The 16,116-nt window shown below is 43.8% G+C and overlaps 1 protein-coding gene across 1 annotated transcript; it reads left to right on the top strand.

The window, feature by feature from the left end:
• The first annotated feature begins 548 nt into the window (after window positions 1-548).
• On the top strand, window positions 549-12,966 carry ARG2 (arginase 2). The gene is made up of 8 exons (XM_072115241.1): window positions 549-853; window positions 6,120-6,192; window positions 6,444-6,621; window positions 6,720-6,879; window positions 7,664-7,758; window positions 8,058-8,162; window positions 9,166-9,302; window positions 10,006-12,966. Exons 1-8 carry the CDS (start codon window positions 737-739, stop codon window positions 10,209-10,211), a joined length of 1,071 nt encoding a protein of 356 aa, XP_071971342.1. The 5' UTR covers window positions 549-736; the 3' UTR covers window positions 10,212-12,966.
• Window positions 12,967-16,116: the final 3,150 nt, after the last annotated feature.

The following is a 16,116-nucleotide window of genomic DNA, read 5'->3' on the forward strand; positions in this document are numbered from 1 at the left end:
TGAACGGTGGGGGTCCCAGTGGTTCACCCTTCCAACTACATCTCTCATTCTGTCATAGTGTCCAAAATTTTTTGGAAACTAATATGAGGGAGGGCTGTAGACCCCCATAATACTCCGCTGATGTCCATTATACACAGTATTTACATTATTTGTGTCTCTCGGCTACTGTAATAATAAACTATGGAAAAACGGACACAAGTGTGAACAGCGCCCGACTGCGTTTTATGAAGGTTGCGTTACGGGGGAGATAATAGGGCCAGATATATAGGACTTGGTATATATTTTATTGTGTAAGGTAAAATGTATTGGTAAAGGATGTGACTGCAGTGTAAGCGGCAATGCGGCCATTGTGTAATGAGTGAGCACACAGTTCTTGTGTAAAGCTTGTGGTTACAGTATAACACGCTGCTGTGAATCATTTCCCCCTCACACATAGCGGGAGAGCGGGTGACGACATCTTTCCATCACCTCCCGCCCGCACCGGCTCATTCTGGCCGGAGGCACCAATGTGACTGGGCACGGGGGGGGCGTGAGCCGGGCAGTGTCTCGCACACCTCCGCATCGCGCCCCCCGGATTGGTGGACAGTGGGAACATCCTCGGTGACGTGTCGCGGTGGGCGGGGCGCGGCGTGTCATGAAGTCTCCTATGAGATGCTGCTGTAAACACATTTGGCTGAGTCAAAGCCGGTGACAAAGAGAAGAGACTAGAAGCCGCCGCAGCATCACACCCGCAGCCATGTCCCTGCGAGCCGGCATCATCCAGCTGCTCAAGAACACCATCAACACCCAGCGGGTGCAGAGCAAGAGGGTGCACCACATCGCCGTCATAGGGGCGCCCTTCTCCAAGGGGCAGGTGAGAGCGACACTGCGGCACCCCGGCACGTGATCCTTATATAACTGCCACATGGGGGAGGGGGGGGGGGTCACGTGTCATATATCATCAATATATATATATACCGGTACCTATATATCATATCTATATATATATGTTATCTATATCACATCCGTGTACATCTATAGTATCTATTATCTATCTCTTCTATATCTGTCTATACAACTGTCTTCTATCTATCTATCTATCTACCAGTCTCCTATATATCTATATCTCTCTTCCATCTATCTCCTACCTATACAGTATCTATATCTGTACAGTATCTATAGTATCTATCTCATATCTATCTATCTATCTATCTATCTATCTCCTATCTCATATCTATCTATCTCTTCTTCAGCTGTTCTTCATCTACCTATCTCATATATATATATATATATATATATATATATATATATATATATATATATATATCTTCTATCTCGTATCTATGTACTTGCTTCCTTGGTCCTAGATGCCATGGGAGGATACCAGAGATTCCTACTATGTTGGCAAGAGTGTTTAGTTAAAGGGCAACAAACTCCACCTAACATCTATCTATCTAGAACTGTTTCCCCTAAATCCCTTCCTCATCCAATCCCTTCCTTGGTTGAACTTGATGGACATGTCTTTTTTCAACCGTTTAAACTATGATACTATTATCTATCTATCTATCTATCATCTATCTCATATCTATCTATCTATCTATCTATCTATCTATCTATCTATCTATCTATCTATCTATCTATCTATCTATCTATCTATATCCTATCTATCTCATATCTATCTATCTATATCCTATCTATCTATCTCATATCTCATATCTATCTCATATCTATCTATCTATCTATCTATCTATCTATCTATCTATCTATCATCTATCTCATATCTATCATCTATCTCATATCTATCTATCTATCATCTATCTCATATCTATCATCTATCTCATATCTATCTATCTATCTATCTATCTATCTATCTATCACATATCTATCTATCTATCTATCTATCACATATCTATCTATCTATCTATATGTACATTGAAAGTCTGGGGGTCTGGAGATTCTGTGTTAGAAGTCGGTCACTACTACAATCATTACCAGGGCAGAGGCTTCCACTGGGCAAGTGCCAGGGCCCAGAGCTGCTGGGGGGCCCACATAAGGCTGTACATAAGGAATCCATGGGGAGGGGGGAGGGGTAAGTTTGTGCTGTATCTAATTATTCCATGGGGGGAGAGGGGGCTTATGTAAAATAACCATGAGGGGGCTGTTTGGGATGATAGTTTCTGAATTTTTAATGCTCACTGCAAAGGGGCCCGCCGAGGTTCTGTCACCCAGGGACCTACTGAGACCTGGAGCCGACACTGAGAATTACACATGATAAAGCAGCAATACTTTATTCCAATTCCATCCATCTATATAAATCTGTGGTGCTGCAGTATCTCAGCTCCATCATGGAACGTTCTATCTATCTATAGATCTATCTGTCCCACATCTATGTATCTCATTCTCCACTGCCCTCACCGATACGACTGTGGAGGCTGCACATCCTCTATGTGGACTCCTCTATCCTGGGAGAGCAACACAAGAGGGTCATCTTCATCAAGAGGGACACAAAATTTTGTGAGCCCCCACCCCTTTACAAAATCTTATCTAATGGTATCAGGGACTGACATGTCAGTGCAGGGCACATGAGTAGCTGGTGGTCGACCTGACCGATTGATAAGGTGATGGTCAACTTAAATTGATTGACAAGTTAGAGGTTGTGCAGCTTGCTTGTGGGTCCGGCTTGATGGTCAACCCACCTGCCTGAGGGATCGGTTTACCGGGTGACCGGCCAGCCTGAGGGATGGGTTTGACGGGTGACCGGCCTGCCTTAGGGATGGGTTTGACGGGTGACCGGCCAGCCTGAGGGATCGGTTTGCCGGTTGACCGGCCAGCCTGAGGGATCGGTTTGCCGGTTGACCGGCCAGCCTGAGGGATCGGTTTGCCGGGTGACCGGCCAGCCTTGGGGATCGGTTTGCCGGGTGACCGGCCAGCCTTGGGGATCGGTTTGACGGGTGACCGGCCTGCCTTAGGGATGGGTTTGACGGGTGACCGGCCAGCCTGAGGGACTACATTGCTACATAACCATCCAACTCCCATTTGACAGCAGTGACCTCATTTACTCCTGAACCCTTCCTCTGATTGGTCTAGCATGAACACCTTTTTGTTCTATAAAACTTATAGATAAATTCATTAGAATTTCTTGATTCCTTCGCCTTTATCCCAGTACGTTACCTCATTCCTCCGGAAATTTCCTATGTGCTGGAGCTGTTGAAGTGCTGATCCATCTAATTATAGAAGCTTTCACAATTGTGACTGGTACTTTCACAGTCTCGTTCGCTGCCGGCAGAGATAACAGCTGGTGCAGATTCATTACGTTTGGCACCAGAACTTGCTGTGTGATGCAGGGTCGGACCAGTGCACCAGAAACCAACCCCTATAAGGGGTATTTAGGGAATTCAAGCCATAGGAGCCATAGGGGTGGCTTCCCCTGATTACATTGCTACTATTTTACCTCCTATTATTCGCTGAGATTCGAAATCCCTACAAGAAAACATTAGAAACTTTCCTATGTTCATGGTTCTTTGCATATTCCCTGGTATTAAAACATTACCTTTAAGAGGGGCATCATCCACTCCACCCTCTGCCTGTTGACTGACTTCATGTACTTTTAGGTGGTTTTTCATTTATACTCAGGAAGTGCTTCAGAGTGTGGTGGAAGTCCAGTCATTGTGATTCTACTTAAAGGGGAACTCCAGTATTAATTACAGGAGGTATCTCAGGAGACCTTACAGCCCTCTGGTTTGTAATTTGAGGCTATATGTCAGATTCCTTCCGATCAGTCATATACCCCTCTAAAAAAAAAAAAAAAAAAAAAAAAAAAGAATCCCTTTAAGGCTGCCTTACCTGTGGTGCTTGCCCCTGTTGTTTTTTTTTACGCGTAGATTTAGTACATGTCTCATCTTGACGGGATTGCTAGTTGATATTCTGCATTTTTTAGCTCCTCGCTGTACACGTGTATACTGCATTGTAAAAGCTCCTGGTGCCCCCGGGAAATAAGAGAAAATTCAAGCACCCGTGCTGGTCTAAGTTAGCAAGGGGACCTATTTCGGGTTCTGTGGTGCTAGGGAACGGTGAAGAGGTTCTCTGAGAAAGAGCTAAGGCAATGTTATGCTGACCTCCAAATATCATATTCCCAGGCCCCTACTATTGAAAACTGGGCAGTTCCTGTGAACCATCACTGGATGGATCTATAACTCATATGTTGGGACACACACCTCACGTAGGGCGCAAAGGTACCATGGGGGTCAAGAAAGGACTCAAGATCTGGACTCTTAAATGGGTTCTACGTATAAGAATTGGTTGTATGGCCAGGGGGGGATCAGGGGGTTGAGGAGCCTTGTAGTGAGGAGGTATCAACTTGATAGACTTAATTGGTTGAAGACCTTGTACGTCTTCATGACTGGAAGGCTGGTGGGAGTTTCATTGTGACTTTGTCTACTGCCGGAAACGTTCTGCTGGTCCTTTCCCAGTACTTTGACATTACTATGGAAAAAAAGTAGGAGAAGGCTAGTGCGACGGAACGTTGCAGAGGTCGTCAGAAGACAATAAAGTCACAACAAAGATCCCATCAAACCAGTTATGTAGACGTACAAAGTCTATTGAGAAGCTTGGCCCTGAACCTAAGATATCTTACATGGAAGAAGTGTTGTGATCATCTGAAATCTGCATAGTTTGTTCCATAGTAAGGTCAGATTTCCAATGATCACACGGTTCTTCTATGTAAAGATTTCTTCCGTTCTCGATAGACAAATTTCTCAACCACCAAAGTCTATGTCTACGTGACTGGGACATTGGGAGCTTCTTTACGACTTTGTCTTCTGTCGGACTGTGAAATGTTCCATCCTGCTATTCTCTCCTTAGTACTGTGCATAATCTGCCCCATAGTAAGGTCAAATTTCAGATGGTCACACCACTTCTTCCATGTAAAGATATCTTCCGCTGAGGTTGAAGATTCTAGATAGACTTCAGTACGTCTACACGACTGGATGTTTGGGAGTTTCGTTGTCCCTTGATTGTCTTCTGCCAAACGGCGACTTTCCCTCCCACTACCCTCTTGTCGGTATTTTGCATAGTTTGTTCCATAGTAAGGTCAGATTTCAGATGATCACACCACTTCTTCTATGCTAAGATATCTTCCGTTCAGGGCCAAGCTTCTCCTGGAAGGACACGGGGCAGAGAGTTCAAAGTTATAATTACATGCGGCAGACGGGAGGCTCCTGTGCTGATACCACCTGCCCTCACTTACCCCAGTCTGTGAACCTAGTCAACCGTCTGCACACATTACTCCTGTGCCCTGAAGGCACTAGACTAGAATTTGGACAAATTTTACATTTTTTTTTTAGTTTTGATTAATTTTCCTTCATTAAAAAAAAACCTTTTAAACTCGGCACGAAAGAAGAGTTGGTTCACAACCCTTGTAATATACCACACTCTTGTTCTTGATGGCATGGCTTTATTCACTTTACTATCTAATAAACTTTCGGTTAAGGGTAGTACAGTGGTTAAATGGGTGACCACTAATACAAAGCTCTAACAGGGTTAGGTATAATATTATACTTAACCCGGTAAAGTTTTAGGTGAGCCAAGTGACCCACTGGCAGCAGGATTCTGGACTTCCTGTGATGTTCTGCATCTTGGCTTCTGGAGGAGGCCGTGCAGTCATTACTGTATATATGCCCCTTCCGTCATAACCAGTTTCATATAAGTCGTTGGAGGGGTGTGCCTAGGACATCCGCTTGCCCCTCCAACCATTGATATGGGAGTAGCTAGCAGGGAGGGGGCTGGCACACAGTAATGACTGAATGGCCTCCTGGAAGATGGCAGGACATTACAGGAAATCCTCAGTTCAGCTGCTTGAGAAGTCAATTGACCAGCAGCTACATAGAAACGTAATCACGGTAAGTATACTATGGGGTCTTATACCCTAGTAAGGTTATGGATTAGTGACCAACCCAACATTCTTGGTAGTCAAAGGCATTTAAGGGATGCATTTCTGGTCATCAGGCACTTACAGTTAATTGAGAGTTTAGGACGGGTTTATTGGTGGTCTAGAGAAGTGATGGTAAGAAGACCAACTAAAAAAAAAAGAACCCTGTCATGGTTTGGGTAGTTAGTCACGGAAAATTTTGCCTTTGTTTCAGAAATGGCAAGGAGTAGAACATGGACCGGCCGCCATCAGGAGTGCTGGACTCATTGAAAGGCTGTCAAGCATTGGTAAGCGTCTTACATTGTTGATCTAAAGTTCAGTCAACGTTTTGTCTGTGTATTTTGGTAAATAGAAGTGCTAATAAGTTTCCATTTGATGGCCTGTTTTATGGAATTTGAGCAAAGAAGATGCCCCATCTCTACTCATGGAAATCGGAGGCATAGAAAGGTGGCATTGGATCTATGGCTAAATAGCACCAACCCTTGTTCTTCGGACACTAGGGTTCCAGTAGTGATCAAGTCTCTACTTTGTTCTCCAGGATGCAATGTTTACGATGTTGGAGATCTCAACTTTGTCCAGGTTCCTGACGATGAGCTGTACAATAACACAGTCAAGTACCCACGGACCGTCGGCCTCGCCTGCCAGAGATTGGCTAAAGAGGTGAACAAAGTGATTGGAGCTGGTCACACTTGTGTAACCCTGGGAGGAGATCATAGGTGAGTCTGAGGAGCATCAGAATATAGGGGGTGTTTTTTCTGATGGGTCTTTACTTGGTCAATAGAGAAGTGAAACTTGTGTTTCTTATGTCTTTCAGTTTGGCCCTTGGCTCCATCAGTGGCCACGCTCAACATTATCCGGACCTGTGTGTCATTTGGGTGGATGCCCATGCTGACATTAACACACCACTAACCACTTCATCAGGGAATCTCCATGGTCAGCCAGTGTCCTTTCTTGTGAAGGAGCTGCAGGACAAGGTATGACTACTGCACTGCATTATTGTTTGGTATGTTTTTGAATGGGGTTTTTGATATATTATATTAGTAGGTGGGTTTGTGGGCCAAAGTCAAGCATTCAAAGGAACCAGTCACCAGCAAACCCCCACAAACTGCTAATGTGGACCCCGTCAGGAATGGTGGGGGTGGGCTGATTTCTCTTCCGCTGGTCACATACAGCCAACGTGTCTCTCAACTCCATCATTTACTCCTCCCTCAGGAATTCTCTTCAGGAAGTCACACAGCCAGTGTCTAACAAGCCCCTCATTCACCCCTCCCTCAGGAATTCTCTTTAGCGAGTCACACAGCCAGTGTCTGTCTCGACTCCCTCTTTCCTGAGTGGGATGTGGTTGGTATTGTCAGCAGTGGTTAGGAGGTGGGGTAGCTTGACTGTATACTGGAGCTACCCAGTCTCCTTAACTGGACCTTTAGAAACAGTGGCCATCAATAAAAGTCTTTTTTGAAGAATCCCATGGCTAGTGACATCACGGATAAATGTATAAAGATGTATAAAGGTCCATACAGTGACATATTTTTTCTTCTACTCTGGTCCCTGAAATGGCTTTTTCCCATGTGTGCTGCAAACTAATAGGAAAGCAAACTACTGCGAAAGCCCTGCCCACTCATCTTACATCACTTCCTGCCTCGCAGCTATTGGCTAAAGTTGCATCTTACAGACTTCCTAATGGCCCCTTTAAAAGATTTTTTTTTAAAAAAACAGTATTGCACATAAAATGTACTTCAAGGATTGTGTTTTGTTTGGTAGGTGCCTTTAATTCCTGGTTTCTCATGGACAAAACCTTGTATCTCTACATCGGATATTGTGTACATCGGATTGCGAGATCTTGATCCAGCTGAACAGTAAGTTGAGCCATGATTTATAGAATATGGTTTGGTCACTTTTAGAACACAAACTATTGGTCTTGGTACTAATGGGGGTGAAATGATAAACCACTATGTAATATGTCATTACAAGAAATGGTACTGGGAATATCTAGTTCATGATGATCTTTGTGTCCTGGAGGTAGCATGAAAATTTAGTGCCATTAGAAAAACATGATTGCTATATGTTAGGGACAGCGCCACCTTTGTCCATAGGCTGTGCCTGGTACTGCAGCCTTGCATTACTCAGAATAACATGATATCCTGTGTCATTTTAGGTTCATTCTGAAGAAGTATAATATCACATACTATTCAATGAGGCAAATCGATCGCATTGGAATCCAGAAGGTTATGGAGCGGACATTTGATCAGCTACTGGGAAGGTAAAGGATTATTTATGGGATAGTTGTGAATACTGAATGATATTAGTTATAAGACAGAGCCTACTGTAAGGAGACATGTAGACCCTACAACTCTGTATTCTGACATAATAAGCATCATCTCCTCGGTGTTACTCCTGTAGAACACAGATGTGACCCTAACCTGACAGATACATTGTATATCAGTTTTAGATGTTCATATCCATACTTGGTTACTATACACCTATGCACTGATACACAGATGAACCTTTTAATCTAACACAGCCTTATGACTATACACACTACCTTCTATGATGGATGGGTCATCCAGGCTCTTGAGCAGATGCTATCACTATCCTGTCATCTCAGGAACCCACGAAAGTGAGGGAAGGAAAGTACAGAGAACGGAGAAGACATAGCACATGCAGAAGTGAATGGGATCTCCTCTGCTGATCCTACCCCCTTCTCATCACTGACCCAACTATGGCCTTGTAGAGAGTTGGAGGTGGTGTATGGATGATATTCTGTGCACACAAGATAATTAAGCTGAGCAGCTGCAGGGGGAGGAGGTAGACTGTGAAAATATGAGAGCAGAGTGTAGACAGGACAGACATGACGAAGCTGCTTCCTGAAATCACTGAGCAGAGATGGAGGAGCACACTGCATAGCCCCATACCCTCAGGTCTGTAGAGTTTAGGACTGTCCTTTAAAACCAAAACACTTGGCAAGAGGTAGAGGCACAGAAAACAGAGAAACAGCTGCAGTAAGGTAATGAATGTATATTGGAAAATGTTAGTTTTCAGCTATAGGAAAAAAATTAAAAACTTTAAAATTACGCTTTAAGATAGATGTAGATTCTGGAGGTGGGACCCACATATATTGGACACTTATGGCATATGCTGTGACAATCCCTCTAATGCATTGCCCACTGTATAACCTCTGTATGGCCAGCATCGTGTACAGGACTGTCATTGTGCTGTGTGTTTGAGCCTTTGGATCTGATTTTTTTTTTCCCCATTTATATTAGGAGACAGAGGCCGATCCACCTCAGCTTTGATATTGATGCTTTTGATCCAACTTTGGCGCCAGCTACGGGAACCCCAGTGATTGGCGGCTTGACATATAGGGAAGGCATATATATAACCGAGGAAATACATAACACTGGTGAGTAAAAGAGAACATAACTGATAGATTCATTTGTTTTGGGTTTTCCATATGAATTGTCATCGAAACTCTGCTCCACCCACTGTGTAGTGGCCATGTGTGGTACTGCAGCTCCTATTACCTGGCTCAGCCACTACACAGAAGACCAATTAATAACATCTAAGAACGGCAGTAGTAGTGTGAAAAATTCAATAGCTATAAGTGTACCAAGGGGTGTCCTCACACTGCTCTGCTCTTAGCTCTCTGCATTGATCTTCTGAGTAAGTTGTAGCAGGATTCTGGATGAATACTACAGCAGTAATTTGGAGCAGAGGGCAAGGGTTGTGGAGCAGCTGTGAGCTAGGAGCCCAGCAGTGGTAGGAAACCTTCCTAGTGGTTAAGTCCAGCTACAATCCTGGAATATAAATCCATGTTTGACAGTCCTGCTGGCACCAAGCACACACATAAGGGTATGGTTACACCGATCTCCAGGGTCTATAATTAACACAGTCTGCAGCCCTGTATGGTCAAAGCTGCTGACAGATTCCCTTTAAATGGAACTTATCAGTACATTAATACTTCTCTGAACTCAGACACTTCTCACAATATAAAAGCTTTGTGAAAATGCTGTGCATCGGGAGCTAGACCCCCCCCCCCTTATTTTTATAGTCCTTGTCTCTATAGACAACCCCTTTAATCATGTATCTGTGTATCCTATGTGTAGGAATGCTTTCAGCCCTCGACCTGGTAGAAGTCAACCCGATCCTCGGAGCCACCGCTGACGAAGTCAAGTCCACCGCCAGCCTAGCCGTGGACGTCGTAGCCTCATGCCTCGGCCAGACGAGGGAATGCGCCCACCGGATTATAGACGAGCTGCCCACCCCGGGCGCGGCCTTCGATACAGACAGTGAGGAGCAGATACGGATTTAGGAGGGGAGGCTGCACCACGTCCAGTGACTTCTAGAAACATAAGCACTTACACACGGCAGTAAATCGGGGCTGTGTTATGACTATTAATGATCATCTTGGCCAGTGACTGTCAGATATAGACCAATATTTAGGACAATGCGGTAACAAAGCATCATGGGTAGGCCGCTAGCTGCTGCACAAGTACTGTATATGCTGGCATGGCTGGCAAGTGTGCCCACCTACTGATACCAGGTTCTCGTAGATAATATTCCGTCTTTTTTTTTTTTGCTCATATTATTTAAAGTGGAAGGATTGTTGTTATTTCCTACGAGTTCCTTTGGAATATGTATAAGCTTTTTGCATGGTGAAGTGTTTTTATGGGTGGGCTATGGAGTTGTGAAATCTTAGGCTGCATTCAGACGACCTTGTGCCCGCCGTACCATAGCACGCGTGTATTGCCCCTCTCTAAAGCGATACATGGTGCACTGCTCCGTGCGCCCATTGCCGGCTTACGGGGGATGTATATACGTCCCCCAAAGGCCGTGTGAGTGTAGCCTTACAAATGCAATGTAGCCCCTTTCCATGCAGCGTCATGGACTGATATCAGTAGCGGTTTCCAGACTCTAGGTGGCGCTCTGCAAAAAGACATCCACATTGGATATCAAGAAACCACTGCCTGTGCACTGCCTGGTGCTAAATGACTGCATGCCACGTAATGGTCAATGCTCTGGTATATTAGAAACTCCCAGCATGCCCTTCTATAGTTTAGGTTGGACACCACTGCCCTAAACGCTTGTTCACACAAGTGAAATGTGGATCCATCTTTCTATAAACATATAGGTGTAATCACTGTGCAAAATCACTGGTAGCTACACTGCGGTGCTTCATCAGGACAGCATTGGGGTCACATGCTGGCCTTAAAGGGAACCTGTCAGCAACTTTTACTTGTATAAGTAAGGGCAGCAACACATTGGGGGACATGCATCTTTATTTTGATCCATTTTTGTTTCTATTTTTGCAGGTTTTAAAAATATTTGGGGGACTTTTAGGTACATTTTTGCGACGATGCCCGGGTCTTAAGCCGGTGGTTGTGTGTCCGTCGCAGTGTTCCTAAATGTATCTTTCCAAGTCAGACATTTTCTTTGTTTTGCAACTTTTTGTAGAGCAAATTAGAGACTTTTTAGGTGCAAAACAAAGGTTTTTCTTGGTTCCGTACATGCACCTAAAAAGTCAGAAAAAAAACAAAAGAAAAAAAAACGGGCATGTATCACAACAGCAAGTTTAGAAAGATATATAGCGCTGCTAAAGTTTCCCAACTTTAAAAGGTTGCAAAAGAAAAGAATTCTTGTTCCCCAGTGAATCAAATGGTTATAACCTAAAATTGAATATTTTAGGCCTGACCCTCCACCCCCTAAACTTATAGAGGGTAATCCAGTACCTGGAGTCAGGGAGGCGTCTCCCTGTTGTGGTCTATTGACTATGCCGATTGAGCCATACCTACATCAATTACTGTGACTCCCCCACGTCAGGGAGCCCCCCATGACTACGTACATACACGGGGGGAGGGTGAAGCACTCAATGCGAATAAGGTACATAGTTATGCCAGTTATAACTATAGATTCAGTGTATAGTCACATGCAACATGGTGCATTTACTGGCATAGTTGCTGACAGGTTCCCTTTAAGAGGAACAAATCCCAAAAGAGGGCAGAATGAGTACACACTCCACAAGAGAACTTTACTTACAGGGCTCACACCATATGTTTGAGTGATACAGAGCCATAGTACTAACAGACTTACTACCCAGTTGTACTGTATCTCCATGCATTTCACACTCCCTTATATCCTGCACGGGGAAAGGATAATTAAGCTGAAACATTTTACTGTAATTTACTGTAGTAGATGCTCGCGGTGCTAATGCTTCACACTACAGAGCCACAGGCGTGGCCCCCTGGCCCCATTGTTATAGTGGCGGCGTCCTGGTCAAAGAGCTAAGGGCTCGCCTACAGTGGTGGCCCCATGTTCCTAGTGCTACAGAACCACGGTGGCGGCCCCTGTTCCTAGTGCTACAGACGTGACCCCCTGCCCCCATTGTTATGGTGGTGGCATCTGGTCTCAGAGCTACGGGCCCGGCTACGGTGGCGACCCCCTGTTCCTAGTGCTACAGGTGCAGCCCCCTGGTCCCAGAGATACGGGCTCAACCCAGTGTCACGTTGGTGGCCCCCTGGTCCCAGAGCCAAGGGTACAGCCACAGTGGCGGCCCCTTGTTCCTAGTGCTACAGGCGCAGCCCCCGGCAACCACCAGACCAATATTAAAATTGTGTAAACAAGTTCTGAAAAACACTTTTAAATCTTTTTGAAGGGGGTCACACATATCACCTATTAAGTGAATGGGAGCAGAGCTGCAGTACCCCAACTCTGCCACTACACACATAGTGGAGCTGTTCTACCTGCACCATAATCCACATGGATGGGTGGTACGGAGAAGTGCAATGTGTTGGACCTTCTCAATTGGATATTGATGTTTTATCCCGAGTCAATATCTTAAGCAGGAAGCATCCTCTGAAGTTTTTGCGCGTGATCTGCCGGATGACGACAGGAAGAAGCTTGGCTCATGTTCAGACCAAACGGCTGATATAGATGAAGATCTATACGTAGCTGGTATATAGTGTTGTCTCTAACTTCTTATTAGACACAAGTAGGAGATTAATAATGTTTTCTCTGTATAAGTTATGTTGGAATTTTCATATTTTTAATAAAAACTTCTTGAGAATTTACCTCTGGGGTCTGTGTATTTCTCGGATTACGTTTGTGCAGGTGGCGTCCAGTTTATATATTTTCCCATCGAATTGGGGTCCGATGATATCTCAATTATTTCATCAGTTTTTGCAATAACCAGAAGAGCTGGAAGTCCGGAAGCACCAGTTTTCTTTCCCATCACAAGCCCCACACTCACTGATTGCTAACTATGTACAACCCCTTTAAATCGTCTTTCTACTGAAGGTGTCAAATTATCCCCACAGAATAATACATTACAAGGCGATTAGTGAGGTTCTGACTGCTGAGACCCCTACCCGGAAATCTGGAGAATGAGCGCTGGGCCCAGATACATACAGTTATCACCAGCACACTGACAGTGTGATTTGTAAAGCGCTTCTGAATTTGTTGGCGCTATATAAAAGATTATTATTATAGAATTGAATGAAGCAGTAGGACCCGTGCTCTATCTACCGCTGCACCCATTAGTCAGAACAGGCCCCATATTGCTGGGGGGTCTCAGCAATTAGATACTCATCCCCTATCAAGTGCATAGGAGATAAATTAAAAGGTTGGGATAACTAAAGAAAATCTACCATCAGAATCCATCATGATAAACCAGGGGCACTTATATTTGTTACCAATGGCATCCTTCCTTTTAAAATGAACTATTTAAAATTATGCTAATTAGCCTTAAGAGCTACCCTAGCCTCTCAGTGATTTGGCTTCACAGCCTGTTACACTGTCCACCACTGAGGGAGCAGGGAGGAAGATGAGAGTGTAACAGCCTGTGAAGCTACAGCATGGAAGGGCTCCAGTAATACCCCAGGAACCCATTAGAATAGAACCTAGACTATTAGAATAATTTTAAAATTGATTTTAGAAGGAAAGAGATCATGGATAACAAATATAAGAAGGTTACCACAGTCACTGTGCTTGGATCTATGAGGAAAAAATATCAATGACCCCCTATAAACACATTTAAGTGAAGTTGCCCCCCCCCCCCCCGCCTTCAAATCTAACAAAATTGGTGTCAAACATTTGTGCAGTAGAAATTTTAGTTTGTATTGTTTTAAAGATGTTAATAAAAGTTTCCAGAGGTCATCAGAAGTCAACCAGCCCCCCCCCCCACATTACTCAAATCAAACAAAACTAGTGCCAATCAATTCTGCTACGTTTGTACTGCTTTTGTTTTGAAGATATTAATTAAATTGTAAAGTTCAAATGGTCAGCCAGCCCCCCCACATTAACCAAATTAAACAAAAGTGATGTCAAATCTTTGTGCAGCAAAAGTTTCCGTCTTTGCTGCTATAGTTTTTAACAAATTGATTATTTTTTCCAGAGCTCATTCCTTCCAAAGTATGTGTTTGCTAGCTCCCTCTGGTGATCAAACCAGAGAAGTGTCAATAGTTTTTTTTTTTTTTTTTTAAGAATTCACTTTAAACACCTTAAACATACCTTAAAAATGACAGCGGCACAAACAAAAATTTTTGCTGCACAAACGTTTGACACCACTTTTGTTTGATTCGGTTAATGTTGGGGGGGCCTGGCTGACCTTTTGAACTTCACAATTTAGTTAATATCTTCAAAACAAAAGCAGCACAAACAAAAATTTGATTGGGGGGGCTGGTTGACCTCTGGAAACTTTCATTAACCCCTTAACACTCTGCGCCGTAGCTCTACGGCGCAGAGGTATAAGGGATGTATGAAGAGGGTTCACGAGTCCTCTTCATACAAAGGTGGGGTTTTTTGCATATTGCAGAAAACCCCCACCGCTAATAACCGCGGGCGGTGCTTGCACCGATCGCGGCTATTAACCCCTCTGTTGCCGCCGGCATCTAAAAGGCGGCGGCGCGTGGGCGCCGCCATCTTTGTTACGATCACCGCGCCCCCGAACGTCATCGGGGGGCGGTGATCGGTTGCCATGGTAGCCCCGGGTCTTCGTTTGACCCGAGACTATCTGGCATCTGCAGATTCGTTACAATGAGCCAGTGGCTCATTGTAATGAATGTGCTGCAAAGATGCCATATATTGCAATACAGAAGTATTGCAGTATATGGTAGCAGCAATCTGACCATCTAGGGTTAATGTACCCTAGATGGTCTAAAAAAATAGTGAAAAAAAAGAAAAAAAAAGTTTAAAAAATAAAAAAAATTAATAAAATATTAAAAATTCAAATCACCCCCCTTTCCCTAGAACGGATATAAAACATAATAAACAGTAAAAATCACAGACACATTAGGTATCGCCGCGTCCCAAAATGCCCGATCTATTAAAATATAAAAACGGTTACGGCCGGCGGTGACCTCCGAGGCGGGAAATGGCGCCCAAATGTCCGAAATGCGACTTTTACACCTTTTTACATAACATAAAAAATGAAATTAAAAATGATCAAAATGTCGCACAGACCGCAAAATGGTAGCAATGAAAACGTTGCCTCATTTCGCAAAAAATGACCCATCACACATTTCCGTGCACCAAAGTATGAAAAAGTTATTAGCGTCAGAAGATGGCAAACATTTTTTTTTCTTTTTTGTACACATTCGTTTAATTTTTGAAAATGTATTAAAACGCAATAAAACCTATATAAATTTGGTATCACCGCGATCGCACCGAACCAAAGAATAAAGTAGGCGTGTTATTTGGAGCGAAGAGTGAAAGTCGTAAAAACTGAGCCCACAAGAACATGACGCACTTGTGGGTTTTTTTTCAATTTTTCCACATTTGGAATTTTTTTTCAGCTTCGCAGTACACGGCATGTTAAAATAAATAACATTACGGGAAAGTAAAATTTGTTACGCACAAAATAAGCCCTCACACAGGTCTGTACACGTAAAAATGAAAAAGTTATGGATTTTTTAAGGGGTTAATATCTTAAAAATAACAGCGGCACAAACGAAATTACTACTGCACAAACGTTTGCCTCCAATTTTGTTAGATTTGAATAAGGTGGGGTGGCCAACTTCAGTCAGATTCTAAATAAACTATCATGTGAAGTGTTCAGCCTTACTTGAGAAAACCTGACAATAGAGATCTTTTTCAATGCATATGCAAATGAGCATTCCAGTGCACTGTGGGTGTGAGCACAATGTCTTGTGCACCTTCTCGCCAGTATCGCCACTTCCAAACAGCCCTGCTCCTCTGTAAACTGGCTAAGAAATGGGTGCACT

The sequence above is a fragment of the Engystomops pustulosus genome, chromosome 7, assembly GCF_040894005.1.
Source record: "Engystomops pustulosus chromosome 7, aEngPut4.maternal, whole genome shotgun sequence".
NCBI classification, from domain to species: Eukaryota; Metazoa; Chordata; class Amphibia; order Anura; family Leptodactylidae; genus Engystomops; species Engystomops pustulosus.